Raw genomic sequence first — 22,884 nt, forward strand, 5'->3', positions numbered from 1 at the left:
ACTCTGACAGCTTTTGTAGAACCATCAGGGAAGGAGGCTATTTGCTGATTGTGCTCTACAGCAAGCAGATTAGTCCCCATCTGCAGCTCTCGTTGAAAATTACTAATGCTGTCCCATATGAAAGTCTTCTGCTTTTACCTTTTGGGTAGTTAATTCTAGTCTACAACAAAGTTCAGAGTAAATTAATTACCAAGGTACATTTATGTCTTGTGGGCTTACTCAATAAATCTGTAGAATAATAACCATAACAGAATCAATGAAAGACTGTTCAACTTGTCATTCAGAGTGCAGAAGACAACGAACTGTGCAAATACAAAAAGAAATAAATAACAATAATAAATAAATAAGCAATAAATATCGAGAACATGAGATGAAGAGTCCTTGAAAGTCCGTAGCTTTTCATGTAGATGTGCTTAATTGTGGGGAGGGCTTTACCCATGAGGATCTGGGCCATATCCAACTACTTTTTGTAGAATTTTCCATCCAAGGGCATTGAACAACAGCTCACTGTAATAAAAAGATCTCATTCCTTCTCCAGTTGACCTTAAAACCCCTGGTCGCTGGCCCTCCTACCAATGGAAACAGTTTCTACCTTTCAATGCTATGAACATTCTTCATAACTTTAAATATCTCCAGCAAAGCTCCCCCTTAGCTATCCATATTTTATGGAAAGTAAGTCTCTCCGCATCACTGAATTCTCTAGTACCCTCTCCAAACACCTGACCCCCTTCCTTGAAGCATGAATGTAGGAATCTAGAACTTACCTTTAAGTTACCCTGTACAGAGACCAGGACTGATTCTGGCCGCTAACATTGACCGAGCTGTGAGTGGCGCCACCAGACCTGGTAGTCCCTTCCTGATAGTATCTGCCTCACAGGCGGGGCATTCTCCATTCTGGTGTCCAACCTGTAAGGTGCTGAAAAGTAGCTCACTGAGACTGCTCAGGCCAGTGGTGCAGGTTACAGTGAGGACACCGTGACATCATAATCGGGGTGACGAAGCTGACCAGCAGCACGCAAGCAGGGGGGAGTAAAGGACATAAAGCTGCATGTAGTCATGCACAGTATTTCCATCAGTGCTGGAATAGAAAGGGACAGGTGGAAGGCGCAGGAGCCTCAGGACTCACACCACCAGGTTCAAGAACAGCTGCTGCCCCTTAACCATCAGGCTCCAGAATAAAAGGACTAGAATCACTTGACCCATCGTTGAAATGTTCCCGTGATCAATTATCTCACCATAAGGACTCTTTGCCTCATTTCCTCATGATCTTGTTATTTATTTATATTTTCATTTGCTCAGTTTGTTGTCTTCTGCACTCTTGTTAATCATTCATTGATCCCGTTCTAGTTACTATTCTATAGATTTGCTGAGTAAATGAATCTCAGGGTTGTATATGTACTTTGATAAGAACATTTACTTTGAACATTCTGGGTTAGAAGGCACACCAAGGGAAGAGAATAATGTCAGCCATTCATTCTGTTCCCTATGATTAATCCCTTTTTTCCCGCTGGCGTCTACTTGCCAGTAGTCAGCCCATCTTGTTCTTTGAGTGTGTCTCTCTGTCAGTGTTGGATCCTCTCTCCATCCTCCAATAGTACTGGTCTTAGTGGCAGAGGAAGGGGGGGGGAATGCAGTCCGAGGATGGAGGAGAACTGAGGTAACGGCTTGTTACTCTTTTCTATTCCATTTTCTATTCTCTATTTTATTCTATTCTATTTTCTTTTCTATACTCTTTTGTTCTATTCCATGTAACCTTAGAACTATCTCCTTGGCTCGTCTTCGTGTGTCTGGTTACCAACAGAAGGACACATTATTCAATATCTAAAACTATAAAGGTTGCAGACTCCATTGACACTTTTAAACGCCATCTCAAAACCTATTTATTTAACTGTTGCTTTTAACTAACATCTTTTTCTCTTTTACTTTCATGCTTATATTTTATTTGCAAGTTTGCACTTCATCCCATCGTAAAGCACTTTGAACTACATCCTCTGTATGAAAAGTACTCTGTAAATAAGTTGTTATTATTACATCTCAGAATTACATGAACAGTACATTACAGAATTGGGCCCTGGATCTGTGCCAATGTTTATCCTCCATCCTTTTCCACCTCCATTCTCACTCCACCTCTTGAATTTACCTAGCATACCCTTAAAGCACCCCTTTAGGGGCGTCATGGTAGCGTAGCAGTTAGCGCAACACTTTACAGCACCAGCGAACCAGGATCAATTCCCGCCATTGCCTATAAGGAGTTTGTACATTCTCCCCATGACTGCATGGGTTTCTCTGGGTGCTCTAGTTTCCTCCCACAGTCCAAAGACATACCAGTTGGTAGGTTGATTGGTCACTGCACCCCCTACCCCACCCCCTTCACTTCAACTCCCTTGTACCTGCACTTCGGATCTGTGAGAGGGAGGTGAGTCAGCTGTTCAGGAGGCAGAAGACCAGGAAAGCGCCAGGCCCAGACTGTGTGTCGCCTTCCTGCCTGAAGACCTGCGCTGATCAGCTGACCCCCATCTACACACAGATCTTCAACAGATCATTGGAGCTGTGTGAAGTCCCTCATTGCTTCAAGCACTCCATTATTATTCCAGTCCCTAAGAAACCCACTATCAAGGGACTAAATGACTACAGGCCTGTTGCTTTGACATCTGTGGTCGTGAAGTCCTTTGAGAGACTAGTGTTGGCTCACCTGAAGGACATCACAGGCCCCCTGCTGGACCCCCTGCAGTTTGCTTATCGGGCAAATAGGTCAGTGGATGATGCAGTCAACATGGGACTGCATTACATTCTACAACTCCTCGACAACCCAGGAACTTCTCTGAGGGTCCTGTTTGTTGACTTCAGCTCAGTGTTTAACACCATCGTCCCAGAAATCCTCCCCTCCAAACTCACCCAGCTTACTGTCCCCCCCCCCACCATCTGTCAGTGGATCACAAGCTTCCTGACTGACAGGGTGCGGCAAGTGAGGCTGGGGAGCATCATCTCTAGCACCCGGACAATCAGTACCAGTGCCCCCCGGGGATGTGTGCTCTCCCCACTGCTCTTCTCCCTTTACACTAATGTCTGCACCTCACAAGGATCCAGCTGTTAAACTCCTGAAGTTTGCAGACGACACAACTGTCATTGGCCTTATCCGAGACGATGATACAGACGGGAGGTGGAACGGCTGGCCCTCTGGTGTGGTCAGAACTATCTGGAGCTAAATACGCTCAAGACTGTGGAGATGACAGTGGACTTCAGCAGGAGCCCCCAATACTCCCCCCACTCACGAGACTCAACAGTATTGTGTCTGCTGCGGAGACCTTCAGATTTCTGGGTGTCACAATCTCCCAGGACCTGAAGTGGACACCCAACGCGGACATTCTTATCAAAAAGGCTCAGCGGAGGTTGTATTTCCTACGTCAACTCAGGAAGTACAACCTGCCTCAGGAGCTGCTGATTCAATTCTACTCAGGAATAATCCAGGCTGTTCTCTGTTCGTCCATCACTGTCTGGTTTGGATCAGCTACCAAACAAGTCAAGAATAGACTCCAAAGAACTGTCAGGGCTGCGGAAAGGATTATTGATGTGAAGCTGCCCTCGATCCAGGACTTATATGCATCTAGAGTCAGGAAGCGAGCAAACAGCATTATTGTAGACCCATCACACCCTGGACATCACCTGTTCCAACTCCTTCCTTCCGGTAGGCGCTTTAGATTACTGTGTGCCAGGACAAATAGGTACAAGAACAGTTTCTTTCCATATGCCATCAGTCTTATGAACACTTGAATTTTAGTCTATTATAAATCAAATCCACCTGTACATTCAATGAGGTGGACCTCATTGTATATATTTTGTGATTATTTGCACTATTGTTTTTGTTTGCTTTTAATTCTGTACAGAGAGCTCGGGGAAACCGGCATCAAATTCCCTGTATGTGTCCTCATACTTGGCGATAATACAGGATTCTGATTCTGATCCTGTAAATTGTACTGTGATTAGGCCAGGGTTAAATCAGGGCAGTGTGGCTCAAAGGACCTGAAGTTTCTACTCCCCACGCTGTATCTCAATAGAATAGATTGGAGAGATGGATAAACAAGAGAAAATCTGCAGATGCTGGAAATCCAAGCAACACACACAAAATGGTGGAGGAACTCAGCAGGCCAGGCAGCATCCATGGAAAGGAGTACAGTCGACGTTTTGGACTGAGAGCCCTCGGCAGGACTGAAGAAAAAAAGCTGAGGAGTAGATTTAAAAGATGGGGGGGAGGGGAGAGAGATACACAAGATAGATAGGTGAGATGTATAGATAGGTAGATAGTAATAAAAATTAAAATTAAAAAATGCAACTTCACCAGTCCCTGTGATTGTGATAGCCATTTTCTCATCGATCTCCAAGCACTACAATGGAGGTGATCTCACCTTGTATTCTCTGACTATGAAGCACCTTCTCCACCCTCACCAATTCATGAAGTCTTCCAATGTTACTCTACAGCCCTCTGATTCAGAAATGGGCCACCCCACCCCACCACTAACAATTCACACTTTCCCAAGGAGACGTGCATGCTTCACTGAGCCGACCGTTCAAAACTTTTCTGAGAGGTTAGCTTTCTTCGGTACACGCGCATCGAAACGTACTGCGAAATGCATCATTTGCTCCTGGCGCCAACGTGGCACACCTAGAACTCACGAACCCAAACCACAAGTCTTCCAGAATGTAGGGGGTGGCCTGAGTGGCCAGGGGAAGCCCATGCAGTCACGGGGCTCCTGGCAGGCGGTGGTGGGAACCGTTCTTACACCGCTGCACTGCCGAGCTGCCCACATACAATCACTCTGAAGCTGCAAAGGTGAGCGCTGAGACATCCATCCAGTACAAAGCAAGATCCCGCCAGCAACAATAAAGTTGGTGCCTAACTAACGTATTCATTGGGAAGCTCAATGAATGGAATGTGAGGCAGGGTTAGAGGGAGAACCCCAGCCCTCATTCTTTAAGGTTAAGCTGATTCTTGGAGAAAACATCCTTCCAGTCACTATCACTTCCAACCTCAGTGTCAATCAGTGCAGAATGTCTGGTTTGATCCCAAGACCGGCTGAGTGAAGCTGGAGTATTACTACTAACACTGGACAACAAATGTTTTCAAAAGTGCTGCTTCCTCAGAATTTTATTTTTGTTTAAGATAGACCACTTGAAGGTGAACACAAATATAATTGCAGACTGCTTGCATCACGTAGGAATTTGGAAAAACAAGAAATTAACTCTTATTGAAAATAATGCATTGCATTGCATAACAGTGTTGATGCTTTTCAATAGATCAACTAAGCTAAGAATGTTTTGTTGATAATTTTCATTTGTACTCTGTCAGAAATTTCTTGCTTAAGTGTCAAATGATAATGAGCCAACATTGATGAATTCCACTTGCCCTGATACTGCTTCTCCATGACTGCGTTGTCCTAGTGAAGCCTTTCACCGTGCTCGTCACTGACAGTGCCAAGATTTGCTGGGGAAGAAGTCTAAATGGGAATGCAGAAACTGAACCTTTAGTGACATGTTGCACTTCATGGTTTTGTATGCTTGAAGCATGTTGTCAACCAGCTGCATGTAGTCTGCTGCTCTGTAGTTGCCAAGAAAATGTTCGACAATATCTTTGACTGCCTTCCATGTTATTTTCTCCGGTCCCACTAGAAGACCAACACAAATGCCTTCCTGAGTCTTGGCATCAGTTATTCTGACTTGAATTATGAATTGAAATAACAAATATAGGCAATTTTTAGAAAATGTTGTGATAGGAAAATTTCATGGTGATCTTCATGATCAGTAGCCTAAAGTAAGATACACCCAAAAGTATTCAGGGAGCAAAATCTTTGTTGTCCAGTGTTTTCATATATTAAGGTATTGGATTAGTTCAGAAAAGTGGCATTGAAGTTAAGGTCAGCCGTATTCTTATTGAATTTCACACCAGGTATAAGGGCCATGATGGGGTAGACCAGATTATTTTAGCTACACTGTAAATCTCCACCAGGAATGGTAGCAAAGTGAAACTACTGTCAAGGTGGTGTGGTTGCATGAACACTGTTACCGCACGAACGGCCTTGGTTCAATTCCGTCGCCGTCTGTAAAGAGTTTGTACATCTCCCAGAGCCTGCGTGGCTTTTCTCTGGGTACTCTGGTTCCCTCCCACATTCGGAAGACAGACGGGTTAGTAGGCTAATGGTCACATGAGCGTACTGCCGGGCGGAATGTGTGGCAACACTTGCAGACTGTCCCCGGCCGTGTTGGTTGCTGGTGCAAGTGGCACGTTTCTCCATACCTTTCCATGCACATGTGATAAAGGAACCTGAATCTGAATTGGGCGACATGGGGTCTCACCGTCCTGTATCTCTAAAGAAATATTATACCATCACTGTGTAGTTTGGGGGAAGATGAGAGGCTGGCAACAGAGCACAGCTAATTCACCACACACTGGGGTTAAGCGGAGGCTGCCAGGGGCAGGATCAAAAAAGACCACACTTCCACATTTTACTGCCATTCAGGGCCCCAAACAGTCCTTCCAGGTGAGGCAACACTTCACTTGTGAGTCTGTTGGGATCATCTATTGCATCCGGTGCTCCTGGTGCAGCCTCCTCTACGTTGGCGAGACCCGATGCAGTTTGGAGGATCGCTTCGTCAAGCACCTCCGCTCCGTTAGCCACAACATTCAGGATCTCCCGGTTGCCACTCACTTCAACTCTCCTTCACATTCCTATTCGGATATGTCCATACATGGCCTCCTCTACTGCCATGATGAGGCCAAACTTCGGTTGGAGGAACAACATCTCAAATACCATCTGGGTAGTCTCCAGCCCCTTGGTATGAACATCGAATTCTCCAACTTCCGGTAATTCCTCCCTCTCCCTTCCCCCATCCCACCTTCATTCTGTCTCCTCTTCCAGCTGCCTACCACCTCTCTCATGACTCTGCCTTCTTCTACTACCCATAGTGCTTTCCCCTTACATTCCTTCTTCACCTCTCCAGCCTATCCCCTCCCTGCTTCCCCTCCCCCACCCCTTGATCTTTCCTCCGATTGGTTTTCCACCCTCCCCCACCTTCTTTATAGGGCCCCTGCCCCCTCCTTCTTTAGTCCTGATGAAGGGTCTCGGCTCGAAACGTTGACTGCTTATTTCAACGGATCCTGCCCGACCTGCTGAGTTCATCCAGCTTTTTTGTACACTTTCACATTTGAAGCCCAAATCCAAGTTCAGGCACGCAGGGATGAAGGTCCTTTGTCAATCCAGCCTTTAGTGGGGATACCGGGCCGAGTCTGCTGTCAATGGGGATAGTGAGAGACCACACCACTCTGAAGGAAGGCACAGAACAGGGCACCCTGTGGGTGTAAAGGGCAGAACGTAGGAATACAGGAAGTAGAAGCTGGCCATTCAGCCCAATTCTGCACCCAACAGGATCACGACTGAGTGCAAACCTCAACAATTTTTCTACATGAATTCCTTTCTCTTTGTCCTTCCTTCTCTCAAAATCCAAGACACATTATTTAGAGATACAGCACCGTAACAGGCCCTTCCAGCCCAGTAAGCTCACCGTGCTCAACTACACCAATGTGACCAATTAACCTACTGACCTGTATGCCTTTGAAATGTGGAGGGCCCACAACCTCTTTACAGACAGCAGCAGAGTTGAACCCAGGTCACTGGAGCTCTAATACCCTAATGCTAACCACTAAGCTATACAGCTGCCGTAACTTTTCCCAAGGTAATGAACAAGATGAATATCTGCAGTTCCCAGGAGTGGAGAATTCCAAGGATTCACTACCCTCTGGGAATACACATTCCTTCTTATCCATCCTGATTATGAGACAGGTACTCCAGTTAGAGGAAGCATCGTCCTAGCATCTACCCCGTCAAGTCAAGACTTTATTTTACATCAACGGGTCACCTCTCGTTCTTCTAGACTCCAGAGGATCTGGCAGCCTCCTTGCTCCCTCCTGTTAGGAAGGTTCCCCCTTTGCAGGAATCAATCTGGTGAACTTTGGCTGCATTTGTCCCGTTGCAAGTAAACTCACCCTTAGGGAGAGGGTCCTGTGAGCAATATTCCTGCTGCAGTCCAGCCAGGGTCTGTACAATTCCTACCAAGATGTCTTTATCCTTTTCCTCAGATCCTCTTATAGTAAAGGAAAACAAACCAGTCAGCTGCCAGCTGACCCATTAACCTTCACTGATTCATATGTCAGGACACAAACAATGGCAAGAAGAGTTGCATTGTCCTATATCTACTGAGCAATGGGAAAAAATTTTATTATTGGTAAATTCGTCCTCTATTTGTGCTAAACATGCCCTAATACAATTTAAGGTTGTACATAGAGCTCATATGTCTAAGGATAAACTGGCTCGATTTTATTCTCATCTTAATTCAACCTGCGATAGATGCCATTCTGATGTTGCTTCATTGACTCATATGTTCTGGTCTTGTCCTTGTTTACAAAATTATTGGAAAGATATTTTCAGTATTGTTTCAAGAGTTTTAAATATTAATTTCCAACCTTATCCTCTTCCTGCAATTTTCGGTTTACCAATGACGGATAATAACCGTTTATCCGCTTCATCTCAACGAATGATTGCATTTGTTACATTAATGGCTAGAAGATCTATTTTATTGAATTGGAAAGAAATTAATCCTCCAACTGTATTTCAGCGGTTTTCTCAAACTATTTCTTGTTTGAGTTTAGAAAAAATTAGAAGTGTGGTTTTTGAACATTCAGTTAAATTTGAAGAAACTTGCAGACCTTTTATTCAATATTTTCACATGAGTTGAATTGTCTTTTCCTAAACCTTACTTATATTATCCTTAATTATTTGGATGGAGGTTCGGAGTTATTGGCACTACTGTATATGTACGTAATATTATTCAATGGCCCATGTTGGTTAGTGTTTTTTTTGGGGTTTTTTTCTCTTTTTTGGGGGGGGGGTTTTCTTTTTTTTCCTCTTTTTACTTCTTTGTTCATTAATGTTCTGAGTTTGAGAGGTTATATATTTTTATTATTATACATCTGAATGTCTATTTAAACTACTAATTATGTACTCTCAAACATTTTGTATTCATGTTTCATTTATGTTTGTTTAAAACTAATAAAAAGATTTTAAAAGAAAGAAAAAGGACACAAACGTTAAATCCCCTCACAGTTAAAAGTATATATATTCTGCCTCTCTACTTTTCTACCACACTGGAATGCCTCAACCTTACCGCCAGTAGTCAGAAACAGAAACATCACCGGAGACAGAAATGATAAAATGGACAAAACTTGTCAGGGAGCAAGAAAGAAGACATTAGGCCGGGACATAATGACACATTGTTCATTTGCAAGGGACTGCCATGAATACAACAATTACCTGATCTCATTACCCTTCACCCAGGGACTTCTGTGGCCAGAGGTGTAAATCAGGCATGGTGTGTTATCCCCATGGTGCTCGGGAAAAGATCTCAAAAACAATTGCAGGGCATTCTAGAGGGAGGAGAGTTAAAACCCAGTGGTTCACACAAGAACTAATACAAGTGAGGCTCTGAAACTGATTTAGGTAGTTAGACAGCAGATGAAAGAGCAGGGCAAATGCAATCTCATGAACTACTTCCTGACTCAGCTACCCTCGATCATCAGCACGGATGGAAGCTGTCAACAGTCTGCACTTAGCAATGACCTACTCTCTAATGCAGGGGCTCCCAATCTTTTTTTAAGCAATGGACCCCCACCATTAACCAAAGGGTCTGTGGACCCTAGGCTGGAAACCCCCACTCCAGAGGCAGTTATACCAGAACCACAGGGCCTCAGGTCTCAACATGGATGAGGTTAAACGATGGAGGGGAGAGCAAAATGCAACAGTGGGATGATGACCCCAGCGTGAGAATATCTTTAAGAAGCGACGTTTCAGGAAGACAACGTCCATCATCAGGGACCTCCTCCACCCACCCATCCAGACCAAGTCTTCTTCTCATTGCTACCATCAGGCAGGAGGTACAGGAGGCTAAGGACTCACACCGCAAGGCCCAACAACAGCTTGTTCCCCACTGCCTTCGGTTATTGAACCAGTCTGAAAAACCCTCATTCTTAGCAACAGACACAAAATGCTGGAGGAACTCAGTGGGCCAGGCAGAATCTATGGAAAAGATTAAACGGTCAACATTTCAGGCAGAGATCTTTCAACAGTACTTGGACTGAAATGCTGACTGCATACTCTTTTCCATAGATGCTGCCCGACCTGCTGAGTTCTTCCAGCACTTTGCATGTGTGGCTCTGTATTTCCAGCATCTTCAGGAATTCTCGTGTTTGTGAAACCCTCAGTCTCCCCCAGATTCCCCAGACTATATCACGCAGATTCCCCAGACTATATTACCCAGATTGCCCAGATTTTATCACCCAGATTGCACAAACTATATCATGCAGATTCCCCAGACTATATCACCCAGATTGCCCAGATTTTATCACCCAGATTGCACAAACTATATCATGCAGATTCCCCAGACTATATCACCCAGATTGCCTGGATTTTAACACCCAGATTGCACAAACTATATCACGCAGATTCCCCAGACTATATCACCCAGATTGCCCAGATTTTATCACCCAGATTGCACAAACTATATCACGCAGATTCCCCAGACTATATCACCCAGATTGCCCAGATTTTATCACCCAGATTGCACAAACTATATCATGCAGATTCCCCAGACTATATCACGCAGATTCCCCAGACTATATCACCCAGATTGCACAAACTATATCACGCAGATTCCCCAGACTATATCACCCAGATTGCCCATTATACATCACTCAGATTATCCAAACTATATCACACAGATTCCCCAGAGTTTATCACCCAGATTGCCCAGAATATATCACCCAGATTGCCCAGAATATATCACCCAGATTGCCCAGAATATATCACACAGATTCCCCAAACTATATCACGCAGATTCCCCAGACTATATCACGCAGATTCCCCAGATTTTACCACCCAGAACCTGCACAATGCATCATGTTTAATTTTGTTTATTTTGTCATGCATGTATAATTTATGCTAATTTAGGCTGATGTAATTTATGCTTGTCATGTTTGCAATGTATTGTGCTGATGCTGTAAAAGGCTAATTTTCATGGTATTTCTACTCTGGGTTGTACTCCCATGCCAATTACCTTGAACAATGAATCAGGCCTCGCTATCAAGGCAGCACATGAGTGCAATAGGCATTAAGATATCCTGGTAAAACTGTAGTCAATCTGCGTCAAAGGAATTAACGCTCGAGAGGCTGGAGACGTCACACAAAATGGCTATGGTTGTCTGTGATTGGCTGTGGGCCATAGAGAGCATTCTAACTGGCTGCATCACCATCTGGTATGGGGGAGCGGGCACTATGCAGGATTGAAATAAGCTGTAGAGTTTTGTAAACTCTGTCATCTCTGTCATGAGCACTAGCCTCCCCAGCAATGCCTCAAAAGGGCGGCATCTAACATTAAGAATCCATGTCACTCGGGACATGCCCTCTTCTTGTTGCTGCCATCAGGAGGGAGGTACAGGAGCCTGAAGACACACACTCAGTGATTCAGGAACAGCTTCTTCCCCTCTGCAGTCCAATTTCTGAATGGATATTGAACCCATGAACACTACCTCACTACTTTTTTCCTTGTCTTTTTGCGCAACTTATTTAACTTTTAAAATATATTTACTGTAATTTACATTTTTAGCACTATGATTTGCAAAATACTACTGTGGCATAACAACAAATGTGACGACATATGGCAGTGATATTGGACCTAGTTCTGGTCCTGACCCTGGGACATTACTGCAAGGGTTCCTGAGGACGGTGAGCCAGACCCAGCCATCTGTACCTGCTTCATCAGAAGGTCAGAAGTGGGACCTGCGCTGATGCTTGCAAAACGTTTGATTCAATTCACATGCCCTCAGCAAGTTGAAGCGGCCCATACCTGCGTGCAATAGGACACCGACGAGATGCAAGCGGTGGCTGATCAGTGGCAGGGAGTGTTCACAGAAACTCAGTGGAGTTATGACTGCTGAGTCCCTCCGTCATCAACATCCTATCTTCACTGACCAGAAAAACAATTGGACCAGCCAGGTAAACAGAGCAGCTACAAAAGCAGGTCAAAGGTTGGGTACCCTGTGAGAAGTGAGTTACCTCCTGACAACCTAAAGCCTTTCCATCGTCTACAAGGCAGAAGTCAGCACCAGGGTGGAACATTCTCCACTGGCCCAGCTGCGTATAGCTGCAACAATATTAAAGATTGACCAGGGTGGCCAACCTTTTTGACAGCATGCATCCAAACTGACGATAGCTTCCGATAAAATTCTCTCACATGCCATGGTCATTTCGAGCAGAGACGATCACTGATTAATGAATTAGTAACAATAATTATGGACTTTTTTTTAAGGAAAAAAGGTGAGTCCTGTTGCTTATATCTGTGCTTTAATTGTTTTACTATTAATAAAATAGAACAGAGATTGAAGCAAATGAAGCATTTTAGAAAACCTTCCCTTTTAGTCCTGGTGAAGTGTCTTGGCCTGAAATGTTTATCGCTTATCCCCTTCCATAGATGATGCCTAGCTGGCTGGTGGGGTGGTGGCATCAGCACTGGATCTCAAGGCCAATGGTCCTGGGTTCAAATCCAGCTAGCCCCTTGCATGCTGGAAATCTGTGCTGGATTGAGCGTCGAGCTAGCAACTCAGTCTCGTAATAAACAGAGGAATGCTAAGGAAATGGTGAGAAGGAAAAACAACAATATATGCTACCCGTGTAAATTCTGGGTGTGTTGGCTGGATTGCCAGCAACTACAGAACCTCTTGTGAACATAACTGTGAAGTCATGATTCGCCAGGCCACTACTCTTCTGTGCAGGACCAGTGGGTCGGCCATCAGCAGCACTCGAGAGTTACTGATCACAGGTTCTCAGGAGCCTCCATCCCCTAGGTGTGCCTGTCCGCGTTCCCGGGGTCCCCTTACCTGGCAGTCAGCTCCTCGGGGCTGCTTCCGCAGTACAGATTCCAGTCTGGAGAAATGAAGTGCAGACCTCCTTCTGTAAACGCGCTGGTGTGCAGATTCGGGCCAACACCGCCATACTGCAGCTAAACAACCAGACAGGAAAAAATCTGCATGAGAGCTGTCAACAGCCAATCTGCGCCCCAATCACACCAACCTCCCCTCCCATTACCCCACTGCTTGGTTTGTTCAACAGTCTTTGATGTGGCCTCCAGTGCAGAGCTAACCTAGATTTGAACGTGCAACTTGTAACTTGCAGCCTGTCTGGTTCCATTCACCTCCATTCCTCCCTACACTGCAGCAGCACCTGGTCTTGCAGCTAGTGGTAAGTATTTACCCACGTTTCCAAACCCTTCTATTCCTCAGCCCTGTCTGGCTCTGTAACCTTCTTCACACCTCCCATATAATCTCTTCCTCCTTGAGTCTCTCAGGTTTAATCCCTGCACCATCGCCAGCTGTGCCTTCAGCCACCCAAGCCTGAAACACTTGCCTGCAATTTATCTCCACCTTTAAGTTTATTGTCATTGAACTATATCCACGTATACATCAAAATGAGACCACGCTTCTCTGGACCAGGGTGTAGCACACGTAACACACAATAACTTATGAAAGGATGAAATCTACAGTTGGATTACACATAAATAAACAAGCTAAAGTGCAGAAATTGAATATTGTAAGGCACAGAATAGATTAACCGGTGACACACTGAATGGTGAGGCAGCAGGGAGATCAGACAGCTATCGGCCTGAGGGAAGAAACTGTTTCCCATCCTGACCGGAGTCTCCTGCCTGAGAAAGTCAAAGAGGATGCTGGATAGATGGGAGGAGGGCCCTGTGTATGCAGCGCTCCTGATAATTGTCCCCCATGGATGGTAGGGAGACCCCTCTGATCCTCTTAGCTGTTCCCACAGTCCTTTGTAGGGACTTCTGGTCTGATACTCGACTGTTTCCATACCAGATGGAGATGCAACTTGTCAGGATGCTCTCAATGGAGTTCCTGTAAAATTCAGTTACGATGGGGAGGGGGGGGGGGGGGGCAGTAGGCCTCACCTTTGGCAGTGGAAACACTGCTGTGCCTGCTTGGTCGGGGAGGTGACACTGAAGGACCAGGTGAGGTCATCCTTGATGTAAACTCCCAGAAACTTGGTGCACTTCACTCTCTCTCCAGAGGAGACACACATTCGCAGAGGGGAATAGTTTATCTGCACCCCCCTTAAGTCCACTACCATTTCTTCGGTCTTCGCCAAGTTCAGACTTAGATTGTCAAGCCGTCGTTTAAAACTTACTTAATTAATTAAGCCAGTAATTGACCTAGTAAGCAGAGTAAACAGTCAACGCTTCGGACCCAGTCCTGCTGAAGGGTCTCGGCCTGAAATGTCGACTATACTCTTTTCCATAGATGCTGCTTGACCTGCTGAATTCCTCCAACATTTTGTGTGTGTTGCAGCAACCGACTTAATCTCCTTTGTCAAATGTTGTTTCACAATTATCCTTGTGACACATGCTGGCATATTCACTGTGTTACAGAGGTGGTACAGCTCCTCCTCCAGGTTACAGCATGGTTCTCGAGCAGCTCACAGGTCAGAGAGGTGGCTATGAACCGGGTTCCCACATGGCAGGAAGATGCCTGCATCCCCCCACCTCAGCAGGAAGATCCAACCCGACCGTCTCCCAAACACTCACTGATATGTACAAGCTGTACACAAGTTAGGCACAGTAAGCTGGGGAATACTTGGACATCACTCCTGGTCATAAATCTGGTCTAGGTGCCCCAGTGAAGCAGTATTGACTGGTTAATGGAGCATCCTTCAGTCCTAGGTCCTGCAGTTACTGAGGGATACCGTAGGACATCAGAAAATAGGAGCGGGGTAGCCATGCCAGCCCTCAAACCAGCTCTACCTTCTACCACGATCAGGGCTGGCCATCACTTCTCCTGTGCCAGTTCCCCACAACCTCCAATTACCTGATCTTTCAGAAGTTGATCTACTCCGTAAACATCCCTGATGATCCAACACCTGCAGAATCTCGTGTGTATCCGCAGCCTGCTGGGGTGAGACTACTTTGGAGGTTCACCATACTCTGCAAGAAGTTGTTCCTGTGAACCTCCCTTTTTAACAACTGTTCCTCATCTCTGTCTCCTAACCTTGACATTAGGCATGCAGTTTTGGACCCCTCCTCAGTGTTTCATTCAATGAGGAACTGGTTATCCAATTAATGGCTGCCAAAGGGCCAGCATTACAAAACCAATCCACCATGAAGCGTATCAACATGATAAGGCTTCACGTTAAGGTATTTGTTCAACCAGCTTGGTTATTTCCCCAGGTTTAGTATTGAAGCCTAAACCTACCAGGAGATGAACTGGCCCCAGGCAAGGTCTTTCCACACAAGGCTCTTACAACTAAAGGCCGAAAGGACCCTTGGTATATCCACCAATTTTGTGGCAAAACTCCCATATGGATTATCCTTCTACTTAAACTGAGGTACTGCCGATATTTACTTAGACCATAAGTCAGATCAAAATGAGGCCATTCAGCCCATTGAGTCTCCACCATCCCACCATGGGTGATTTATTATCCCTCTCAACCCTATTCTCCTGCCTTCTCCCTGTACCTTTGATGCCCTGACTAATCAAGAACCTATCAACCTCCACTTGAAATCTACCCAATGACTTGGCCCCACAGCCACCTGTGGCAATGAATTCCACAGCTTCACCACACTCTGGCTAAAGAAATTCTTCCTCATTTCTGTTCTAAAGGGACATTCTTGTTTTCGGAGGCTGTGCCCTCTGGTCCTAGACTCCCCCGTTATAGGAAACATCCCCTCCATGTCCACTCTATCTAGACCTTTCAATATTCAGTAGGTTTTAATGAGATCCACCTTCATTCTTCTAAACTCCAGTGGGAACAGGCCCAGAACCATCAAACACTCCACATATGTTAACCCTTCCATCGCCAGGGTTATTTATTTATTTATTGAGATACAGCGCAGAATAGGCCCTTTAAGCCCTGCTGCCCAGCAATCCCTCGATTTAACCCTAGCCTAATCGTGGGACAGTTTACAATGACTAATTAACCCACCAACCGGTATGAATTTGGACTGTGGGAGGAAACGGGAGCACCAGGAAGAAATCCACGTGGTCACAGGGCGAACATATAAGTTACAGGCAGTGACAGGAATTAAACCCTTGTGCTTTACACAACACTTTACAGTACACAACTCTATGCTACCTTGCCACTAGTCATGAGATTATTCTTGTGAACCTCCTCTGGACTCTGTCCAAAGTCAGCACATCCTTTCTTAGATAAGAGGCCCAAAAGTGCTCACAATACTCCAAGTGCAGTCTAGCTTTGTTGATGTTTATCACTAGATTCAGTTCTTTTGGTCAGTGATAGGCTTTTTTTGGATAACCCTTATCCTTGATTTCCTCTCCATTGTACTTTTGATCCACTACAGGTCACTGGGGTATTGTCATTGTAGAGAGTAGAAAGCAGTCTGAGATTACCATTGCTTGAAAACATACCCCTTCAATCTCGTTGTGGTTTGGAAACTTGCGTGCCTCAATGACCCGGAGAGTTATGTTTTCTGGAGTCGGGGCTTTTTGCTTTGGCTCTTGGTAGGGTCACCCATGCCAAACAGATCAAAGGGTAGAGGCCACACTAAGAGTGGTCCACCGGTCCTCCAGGTTCAGGGTTCAGCTCATTGCTAACAACCCTGAGTGGTAGAACAAAATTGTTATAGAAACAGTAATGGCAAACCCTTCTAAACCTGAGTGCAATGGTATTCCCGAGTCTCCACCCTGGACTTGCACTTCTGACAGTTGTGAAAACCGAGAGGAACTATTGACATGATGGAGGAAGCCCTGAGCACCACCAGAGATGGAGGACCTTCCCTGCTGCCCTAAACGCCAGTGGCGTAACAGACAGTAAGTGAAAATATACTGCTTCTCCTTCACTGTCACTGGGGATGAATCCTGGTACTCCATACCCAACAGCGCTGTGTGAATACATACACGAGAAAGACTACAGCAGTTCAGGAAGGCAGCTCACCAGCACCTTCTAAAGTGCAATGAGGGCTGGGCAATTAATGTCGGTATTGCTGGTGTATCCAATTCCTGAAGATACACTCAGTGGCCAGTTTATAAGGTACCTCGGGTAACTAATGAAGTGGCCATTGAATGTATCCTCATAGTCTTCTGCTGCTGTAGCCCATTCATTTCAAGGTTCGATATGTTGTGGATTCAAAGGCGCTTTTCTGCACATTACTGTTGTACTGCATGGTTACTGTCACCTTCCTGTCAGCAGGAAACAGTCTGGCCATTCTCGTCTGAGAATCTCGTCTGCTTCACCCACAGAACTACCGCTCACTGGATTTTTTAAACAAAGGGGCTTCCCTTCATCCACCATCAACTCTGCTCTCAAACACATCTCTCCCATTTCCCGCACATTTGCCCTCACCCCATCCACCCGCCACCCCACTCGGGATAGGGTTCCCCTTGTCCTTACCTACCATCCCAGCAGCCTCCAGGTCCAACGTATAATTCTCTGTAACTTCTGTCACCTCCAACGGGATCCCACTACCAAGCACATCTTTCCCTCCCCTCTTCTTTCTGCTTTTCGCAGGGATCCCTCCCTACGTGACTCCCTTGTCCACTTGTCACCCCCATCCCTTCCCACCGATTTCCCTCCTGACACTTATCCTTGCAAACGGAACAAGTGCTACACCTGCCCTTACACTTCCTCCCTCACCACCATTCAGGGCCCCAGACAGTCCTTCCAGGTGAGGCAACACTTCACCTGTGAGTCGGCTGGTGTGGTATACTGCGTCTGGTGCTCCCGGTGTGGCCTTTTATATATTGGTGAGACTCGATGCAGACTGGGAGACCGTTTCGCTGAACACCTACGCTCAGTCCACCAGAAAAAGCAGGATCTCTCAGTGGCCACACATTTTAATTCCACGTCCCAGTCTCATTCTGATATGTCTATCTATGACCTCCTCTATTGTCAAAATGAATCCAAACTCAGGTTGGAGGAACAACACCTTATATACCGGCTGGATAGCCTCCAACCTGATGGCATGAACATTGACTTCTCTAACTTCCGTTAATGCCCCTCCTCCCCTTCTTACCCCATCCCTGACATATTTAGTTGTTTGCCAGTTCTCCATCTCCCTCTGGTGCTTCCCCCCTCCTTTCTTTCTCCCGAGGCCTCCCGTCCCATGATCCTTTCCCTTCTCCAGCACTGTATCACTTTCACCAATCACCTTTCCAGCTCTTAGCTTCATCTCACCCCCTCCGGTCTTCTCCTATCATTTCACATTTCCCCTTCCCCCCACTACTTTCAAATCTCTTACTGTCTTTCCTTTCGGTTAGTCCTGACGAAGGGTCTCGGCCCGAAACGTCGACAGCGCTTCTCCCTATAGATGCTGCCTGGCCTGCTGTGTTCCACCAGCATTTTGTGTGTGTTGTTGTTTGAATTTCCAGCATCTGCAGATTTCCTCGTGTTTGCTGACTGGATTTTTTTGTTTGTTTGTCATATCATTTTCAGTAAATTCTAGAAACTGTTGTATGTGAAAATCCCAGGAGATCTGAGATACTCAAACCACCCCATCTGGCAGCAACAATCACTCCTAAAGTCACTTAGATCACATTCCTTCCTCACTCTGATGTTTGGTCAGAACAATAAGCGAATCTCTTGACCATGTCTGCATGCTTTTATGCACTGAGTTGCTGCCACATGAAAGGCTAATTAGATATTTGCAATAATGAGCAGGTGTTCAGGTGTAGCCAATAAAGTGGCCACTGAGTGTATATCAGACAAACAGTGAGCATCACGCACAAATGCTGGTGGAACACAGCAGCACCTATAGGAAGAAGTACAGTCGACGTTTCGGGTCGAGACCCTTCGTCAGGACTAACAGCTGAAACGTCGACTGTACTTCTTCCTCTAGATGCTGCCTGGCCTGCTGTGTTCTACCAACATTTTGTGTGTGTTGTTGTTTGAATTTCCAGCAGATTTCCTTGTGTCTGAGTGATCATCACAGCATTTTTCAGCACGAGGACAAATACCCAGGGCCAGAAGATGAATGCAAAGCTCTAGAAAATTTATTTGGGTTTTAAATTTTCCAGTGTATACAGTAATGAGCAAAATTCACCCCCCCCCCCCACCCCCGATTCTGATATGGGTCTGTATTGTGGACTGAGAGGGCGAAGGGGAAGCACCAGAGAGAGACATTCTGGAATGAACAATTGCTTGGAATCAAATAATGAAATGACCTTGCCTGGGGTCTCAGGGCTGGGTGTGTCTGGACCGGCGGCAAATCCCACCTCTGGCATTCCTTCCCTACCACCTCCCATGGCATTTCACCCTCACCATTCCCAACATCCTTTGCTCCCGCCAGATTTACAAACTCGCTCTCTGCTCCACGTTGACAAATACAGTCCTGGACACCTAAACTATATATTATGCTCCTAAGACTTTTGCAAAGTACTGTATAACTCTGAAAGTGGAGTGGAGTTCTGATCCACCTGCCCACTGTCCTTTCATGGCCCCTGCAGTGCCTGGAACAGTAGGGTGGCCTGGCAGCAGCCCAGACAGAAGTTACATGAAAATCTGATTATGAGCAATATTACTGTTTGACTTCTCAGGGAAGAGACCTGGAAATGTGGGGTGAATAAAATAGAATTAATGAAGGATTGGTGTAAAAAAATAGGTGACAGTTCGGACTGGATAGTCTATTTCTATGCTGCAACTCCGTGACAGTCTATGAGATTCCTAAACGTAGTATGGGAAAGATCAGCCAAAGTTTTATACAAAGAACTTGTTTTACATTGAACACTACAATGTACTCAACACTGAGCATTATATGAACTTGATAAATTAGTTACAAGTTATTTAGACCTTTAAAGCATTGCGTACAGCAAATAGATTAAAACAATAAATATAGATTCATTGGTAAAATCAAACGGGGAGGGGCAGTGTATGAGAACTGCAAAGGGAACTGGCTTACCACCACGAGAGATTGTGTTGACCACCCCAGTCATTGCTGGAGAGTAGCAGAGTGCAAGGAATTTTCCTTAGAAGATTCTCATAAGGCTCTACACAGACTGGATGCAGTATTTCTCCTGGGTGGTGATCCTAGGACCAGTAGTCAACCTCAGTAAGGAGCAGGCTGCTTAGGACTGAGATGAGGAGAAATGCCTTCATGCAGAGTGTGACAGCAGTTCTGTAACCCAGGGAACCATGAAATCTGTCACAGAATTTATTCAGAACAGAGCTCAATAGAGTTCTGGATATTAATAGAATCAAGGAATCTAGGAACAGAGTGGGTAAAGGTGCTGAGGAATAGATTTGCTCTGACCTTGCTAAATACAGGATAAAGCTGAAGGGCTGAATGGCCTCCTCTTATTTCTTATGTTGTGCTGTAGAGCCAAGGATAGTACAGCTTAGAAGCTGAAGAACAAAGGAGGGAGAAACCAAGACTATTCAAAAGATTAATTAGTTGACTTTGTAAGCATAATAATCATTTATTTACACATTTGGGTTGTGGGGCTCTCTGTATTGCAGACAACCGACATCATGATCGCTGCAGTGGGAAAGTCTGTTGCAAGGCTGCTGATGAATGGGAAACCAAGCTTGCAGTTACAGCCTCATTTGTTCATCACGGATGTCCCACAAACTGTCTAGAATTTCTCCTCTCTTCAGTCTCCCATTCCTTTGTTGTTTGCTGGATAGCTGGTTGGGAGGGCACCCCGCTCCTGGTGGAGCTTCCTGTAGACATCCACAAGTCTTGATACCCTGGAGGACAGTCTGGGCAGAAGCGGGGCCTGTGACATGGTGAGAGTGCTGGTATTTGTGGTGTTGTGCCTGTTTGTGGAGGGAGCACAGGAGCCACCTCTTCAGCAGTGTTTGCTGTGGGGGCTCAGCTTCACCATTACTCAATGGACTACTGAAGGAGGAGAACATTGTGCCAGCACACCGTGTGACTTGCTGGTTTGGCTCCACTGTATCTGGACGCTAATACAGAGCTCCAGCAGACCCACAAGCTCCTGCAGAGGGCTGCACTGGTAGTAAATGCCACCCTGCAGCCTCGTGCTCAGGAAAGCATTCATTATCACTTGTCCTGTAAGACCATACGATATAGCTGACGTAGGCCATTCGGCCCACCGAGTCTGCTCCACCATTCAATCATGGGCTGATCCAATTCTTCCAATCATCCCCACCCCCTGCCTTGTTTGAATAGAGGGCCTTAAACAAAAGTGGAAGTGGATGTCCATAACCAGCCAGAGGGATCCCAAACAGCACAGAGCTACACAACCTGACAGTCACGGGCACCAATATTCTGACCTCCCTGTAGCAAGTGAAACATTTCGATGATGACGCCCCAGTTCAAGAGCAGACAGTGTTCCGCCCCAAGGTTAGATAATACTGCTCTCTGAACATTGTAGCCAGACACACTTGTGTATCAAACACCCGCTCTCCCTCCTCATCCTCTCTTCCAACAGCAGCTCTAGCTCAGCATGGTCCCTGCTCATGATGTATTCCAAAGGTTTACATCAATACAGTACTGTGCAGAAGTTCTATGCACACATATATAGATAGAGAGAGAGAGAGACTAAGACTTGTGCACAGTACTGTATTTGTCCACGTGGAGTGGAGAATGAGTTTGTAAATCTGGCGTGGGTAAAGGATGTTGGGAATGGTGATGGTGGAGCGCTGCAGGAGGGGTGTGGGACAGGTGGCAGAGAAGGAGTGCCAGAGACAGGGGTACTGGTCCACATAGAGACACACCCAGCCTTGAGACATCAGGCAAGGTCTTTTGATTCCAAACAATTGATTTATTGATCATACTGAATGTCTCTCTGGTGCTTCCCACTCTCTCCCCTGTTCCCAACTATAATTCCCCTCTCCCTGCCCCCTTCCCACTCTCAGTCCATAATAAATTTCCATATCAGAATCAGGTTTATCACCACTCACAAATGTCATTAAACTTGTTTCTTTCTGCAGCAGCAGTACAGTGTAATACATAAAATTACTACAGTACTGTGCACTTAGGCAGCCTGCCTAAGTATATGTGCCGAAGACTTTTGCTAGTACAGTATATTCAACCCTGGCAAAAGAATGGATTCTGGAAGAAATATTCTCATCAATTCCAGAAACTTCTGAAATTGATAGAAAGCCCTAGACAACCACTGGGAGGTAAACATCAATCAATCTGTGTACTCAATAACTAACCCTTTAAATAACAACTGTAAATCCTTACAGCAGTAACTATAAGATTTTTCAATGTCACGCCAGGAGCCTTGTTGTGGTTGAATTACTTGTCACTCTGGTTCTGGACCATATCGAGTCAAGCTCCCCCAGTGGCTCTGCAGGGAAACCATTCTAAGTTCAGGTGGTAAATGTGACAGTCGGAGAAATGGACCCTCAGTGGGGGGGCTTTGCAAGTACAACTACACAGCTCCCGGTAGTCTTGAGAGGACACTTTTTGGACTGGGTGCTATGTTAGACCTCATGCTCAATGCAAGGGTATCAGAACTCAGGAGCTCTCTATCGATTAGGACGACCTGAGAGAGTCTTTTACTACAGGCCAATATGACTCAAGATTTTTAAATTTTATTCGTTCGCTTTCCAGTCAGTCAGTGGTGTTTATTGTCCATTCCCACCAGTCATTAAGAAGGTGAAGTTGCCCCCAAATTGAACACGGCAGCAATGGAGGCCACCACAGGGGAGATGCAGGGATCCACCACATGGGTTGTGTCTGGACTCTCATATCAGCCAAACTGGGCAAGGCTGGCAGATGGTGCTTTATAAAAATCCAATCACCATCAGCATGATCAACTCTTTACCCAAACTTGAGATGATTAAAGAAACTTAA

At 45.6% G+C, this 22,884-nt stretch overlaps 1 protein-coding gene across 2 annotated transcripts in view; it reads right to left on the reverse strand.

The window, feature by feature from the left end:
• Positions 1–22,884, reverse strand: part of LOC132383042 (TRIO and F-actin-binding protein-like) — a 289,971-nt gene that overhangs the window by 234,305 nt on the left and 32,782 nt on the right. For both annotated transcript variants that reach the window (XM_059953752.1, XM_059953753.1), the window contains exon 2: positions 12,977–13,098. In XM_059953752.1, coding sequence (XP_059809735.1) covers positions 12,977–13,098 — 122 coding nt within the window. The remainder of the gene's footprint in view (positions 1–12,976; positions 13,099–22,884) is intronic.

This window comes from Hypanus sabinus, chromosome 29 (genome assembly GCF_030144855.1).
Source record: "Hypanus sabinus isolate sHypSab1 chromosome 29, sHypSab1.hap1, whole genome shotgun sequence".
In the NCBI taxonomy this organism is placed as follows: Eukaryota; Metazoa; Chordata; class Chondrichthyes; order Myliobatiformes; family Dasyatidae; genus Hypanus; species Hypanus sabinus.